This window comes from Equus przewalskii, chromosome 6, assembly GCF_037783145.1.
Source record: "Equus przewalskii isolate Varuska chromosome 6, EquPr2, whole genome shotgun sequence".
Lineage (NCBI taxonomy): Eukaryota > Metazoa > Chordata > Mammalia > Perissodactyla > Equidae > Equus > Equus przewalskii.
Genome location: NC_091836.1, coordinates 72,953,491 through 72,957,654, shown reverse-complemented (window position 1 = coordinate 72,957,654; position 4,164 = coordinate 72,953,491). Strand labels below are relative to the sequence as shown.

The 4,164-nt window shown below is 38.7% G+C and overlaps 1 protein-coding gene across 1 annotated transcript; it reads right to left on the bottom strand.

The window, feature by feature from the left end:
- Nucleotides 1-732: 732 nt before the first annotated feature.
- LOC103553252 (olfactory receptor 51H1-like) lies at nt 733-1,689 on the bottom strand. Its single transcript, XM_008523736.2, has one exon. It carries the CDS (start codon nt 1,687-1,689, stop codon nt 733-735), a length of 957 nt encoding a protein of 318 aa, XP_008521958.2.
- Nucleotides 1,690-4,164: the final 2,475 nt, after the last annotated feature.

Sequence of the window (4,164 nt, the reverse complement as noted above, 5' to 3'; positions counted from 1 at the left end):
TTCTTATAGTTGCACAGTACTTCATAGTTTATAAATAATTGCACTTATGTGGTTAAATTTAATTTCATAAAAACACTGGATGCTGAGTAATATTATTTCTATTTTCAAAATGAAGACATCGCAGTTAGGGGAAGTTAAAAGAATACCCAGTGTCACACATGGAAGAGCTGAAACTCATCCTTAATCTTTTGATGCCAAGTTATGCAACACAGTGGACCCCTGCTCCATTGTATACTTTTATATTCTTAATTCTAAAATTTGATCATTTTTCTGATTCATATTTTATTTAATAATGTAGTATCCCCAGGTGTTCTCTTATTATTTAATGAGCATAGTTCACTTCTCCCCTATTAAGCTAATGAAAGCCATTCCTAACTTTTGAGCTAGAATGTTAAATTAAATCAATTTAAAAGGCATCAAACTTGTGGCCTATTTCTGTTAAAAAGAGTTATTACAAAATGGAATTAGTAATATTTCCTGCCTTCAGCTGTTATATTCCAACTCATAAATGCTATGGCTACACAACCATACATTGAACAGTTCCTATAGATACCACTCTTTCTAGGCAAAAGATGGTTTGGCACAGGAATAGGAAAGTGTGCTCTGAGAACACAGAAATCTCTTTGACCAATTCAAATCACACAGAAAATGTCAAAAATATAAACCTTTATTTCTCATAGTCACAATTGAGCTTTGGAAAAGTAGATTCTGTCTGTCTCAAACTGGCAGACCCTAACCCTCTGCAGTGATCTTGGTTTGAACAAATATCTGGATGATCTTCCTTCGTATCTCCTTGGTCTTCGCAGTATATACTATGGGGTTTAGCACGGGGGGTACAAGAAGGTAGGCATTAGCCATGAGAACACGAGTCAATGGTGAAAGGTGCTTTCCAAAACGATGAATGACAGACACCCCAATGAGTGGCACATAGAAGATGAGTACAGCACAAATGTGTGAAACGCAGGTGTTGAGTGCCTTCAGCCGGCCCTCCCTTGAGGCAATGGCCATTACTGTTCGGAGTATGAACACATAGGAGAGGAGGATGGAGAGAGAATCAGAACCCTTGGTGAAGATGACAGCAATGAGGCCATAGAGACTGTTGACACGGGTGCTGGCACAGGCAAGGTGCATGACATCTTGGTGGAGGCAGAAGGAGTGGGAGAGGATGTTGGAGCCATAGAAGGGGAGCCGCTTGATGAGGAAAGGTACAGGGAAGACCACACAGACTGCCCTTATCAAGATGACTGCCCCTGTTCTGCAGACCACACCATTGGTTAGGATGGTGCTGTACCTGAGGGGATTCCAGATTGCCACAACCCGATCAAAGGCCATGGCCACCAGCACGCCAGACTCAATGGCTGAAAAGGTGTGGATGAAGTACATCTGAACAAGGCAGGCATCAAAGGTGATGAACTTGTAGTTAAACCAGAATATGCCTAGCATCGAGGGCGCAGTACAGAGGGAAAGTCCCATGTCTGCCAATGCCAGCATACACAGAAAGTAGTACATAGGGATATGCAGGGACAATTCAGACTTGATGGTAGAGATGATGACACCATTGCCAAAGAGGGCAATGGCATATATAGCACCCAGGGGGAATGCCATCCAGTAATACTTTTGCTCAAGCCCTGGAATTCCAGTTAAGACAAAGTAAAGGTGTTGGAAATGGGAGTGGTTATTATCTGCCATGAAGCCAATGTGACATAGGCATGGGAAGAGAGCTTGTGTGATCCTGATGGGTGACTTCCTAAAAACATATTGACAGAGATTAATAAGATAGCAGAATCTGAATTCCCTGGGAGTGGAACCATTTTATTTTCACATGAGTGGGGGAGAGTGTAAGAGAGGACTAAATCCCTGAAATTACTACTCCAAGGTGTATCCTGTTGAGGAAGCTTGTACTGGCCCAAGGAAAAAAGGCTCAGCCAAGTACTAATCAGTCATATTCAGTTTAAAGCACACACTGTAATGCCAAGGCATTAGGTAAAATGTTCTGTCTCTCCATTCTTCCCTCTTTCTAATCAATATCTTTAAGCTGTTGAGTCAGAGGCTGAGGCCATAATAACTAACAGAGAACCTATACAAAATATGAATTATTTGATTTCCAACAAAGGATACCCTTCCCACCCATCACACTCCTCATGCTCAAAACTCTTATGAAGGAAATAGATCTTATATGTAGGATACAGATGGAAATGCCCCGTGTACATGCCCATGCTTCTGTTTGAGCATGACCTGCCATCATTTTCTCTGAATGTGGCCTCAAAATCATTCTCAACCCTGGAACCTCAGACAGCCACTTCTAATCATAGAAAATAAAATGGATTTGTCATCTCTAATCTACTGAAATCTTAGTAGAAATGGGAGTACATTTAGGAAAGCAACAACAGTAATTTGTTTTTTAGAATAACTCCTATTATCCAAAAGTAAGTGAGACCCCCAGTGCTCATCTGAAGCTTTTTCAGGATCAGGATTATCTGTTAGTCTCCTGTTATAAAGGAATAGTGGCCATTCATAATTGCATGTTACACTCTGATTGAAAGTCAGTATAGACACCTTAGTAGAGATTTAGAAGTCATTGACACAATTGGTAACTACATTTATTTCAAAGTGCCCCTAATGGGGGTCATTCAACCTTAGACATGAATGCCACTCAGAGATAGAGTATATTCTCTTTGAGAACTTTTCACCTTTAAGGCACTCATTAGTTGCCTTCATCAATTGATTGGAATCAAGTTGATTAAGAAACAATGCAGTGTTAAGAACATAGACTCTAGGTCCACACATCTTGTAATCAGATTCCAGTTCCTCCTGCCCCTCAGTATAGCCCTACATATGTAATACACAGACAATGATAATACCTACTCCATAGGGGCAGTGTGAGGATTAAAAATATAAAGCCCTTAGAGAGCAAAATTTGTGCTTTCTATTATGATCACCTGGAATAAAAAGTTCTTCTCTTCGTATGTTCTAGGTATTGATCTTGAATTTTTCATTTTTTCTTTCTCATTTTTCTTTTGTTTGTTTGTTTTGGATTTTTTGGACAGAGTTTTTTGCAGTTGGTGGAAGAGAAGACTGATAGGTTCTCCTCTGTCAGCAAGGAATCATATTTACTTTTGTATCTCTTGTAATTTTTGACTAATTTACCCCCAGCTCTGCAAATATTGAATACCTCATCCCCAGGCTATGTATACATCTCTAGCTGACCCATGCTCATGATGAATCAAAAAAAATATTATAACTGTTTTTGAAATATCCCAAAAGATCCTCTTAGAAAGATTTCTGATTCAGATTTCCCCAACCTGAGCCAGGGTATTTTCTCTTTTTCTATAAAATGTCCATTTCTGCCTATTGCTCTTAAGAAAGATAGCTAGCTGTTTGCTCAGATATATAGCCTATTAGATTGCCAGTATACATTTCTGTCCTTCCAATAAACTGTTGTTTTAGTTTTTAGTGTGTTTTAGTGATTTTTGAGAGACAAAAATTTATTAATTTTTTCAAATAATTGTTATAAGGAGTAGAAATAAAAGAAAAGTTTAAGAGGTAAATGAATGAGAGAAAGGAGAGAAGATAAGGTGGGAGGAGTGAAGGAGAGAAAAGAAAATGAATAAAAAGAGAAAAACAGAGATGCAAAGAATAGTAGAAGTGAAAGTTAATCTACTTCACCTTTTACTAATAAAGAAATCGAAGACCTGTCAAAGAAAATAACTTCCCTGAGTCAAACACCTAGTTAGCTGTGAAAGAGATAAGAAGGAGGTGGGGGGAAGGCACAGCCTTGTTGAGGAAAATTACTACTAAGTGCAATGGGAGCTTGAGGGTTCAACTAGAGAAAACCAAATCAAAATTGAATCTCTTGGCCAAGATGCTTATTCTTTAGATTTTGGTCTTTATCTACATTGCCCAGTATCTAGAAAATAGGTGGAATTCAAGTCCCTTGAATCCCCTGAAGGTTAGGGTCATAGATCCCAACTTCCTCCTTTGAAATTTTCATCTAGCCCTAAAACTCTGCTGTCCATACTGCCACATTTATGGAAAAACAGACTTTGTAAGTGTTTTTTATCTGCACCCTAGGATACCACAAGCTATGTGGCCTCATTATAGATCCTAGACTAAAGGAGAAGGTGAACAACAAAATAAGATTACAAAATTTCTCTATTACGTGAA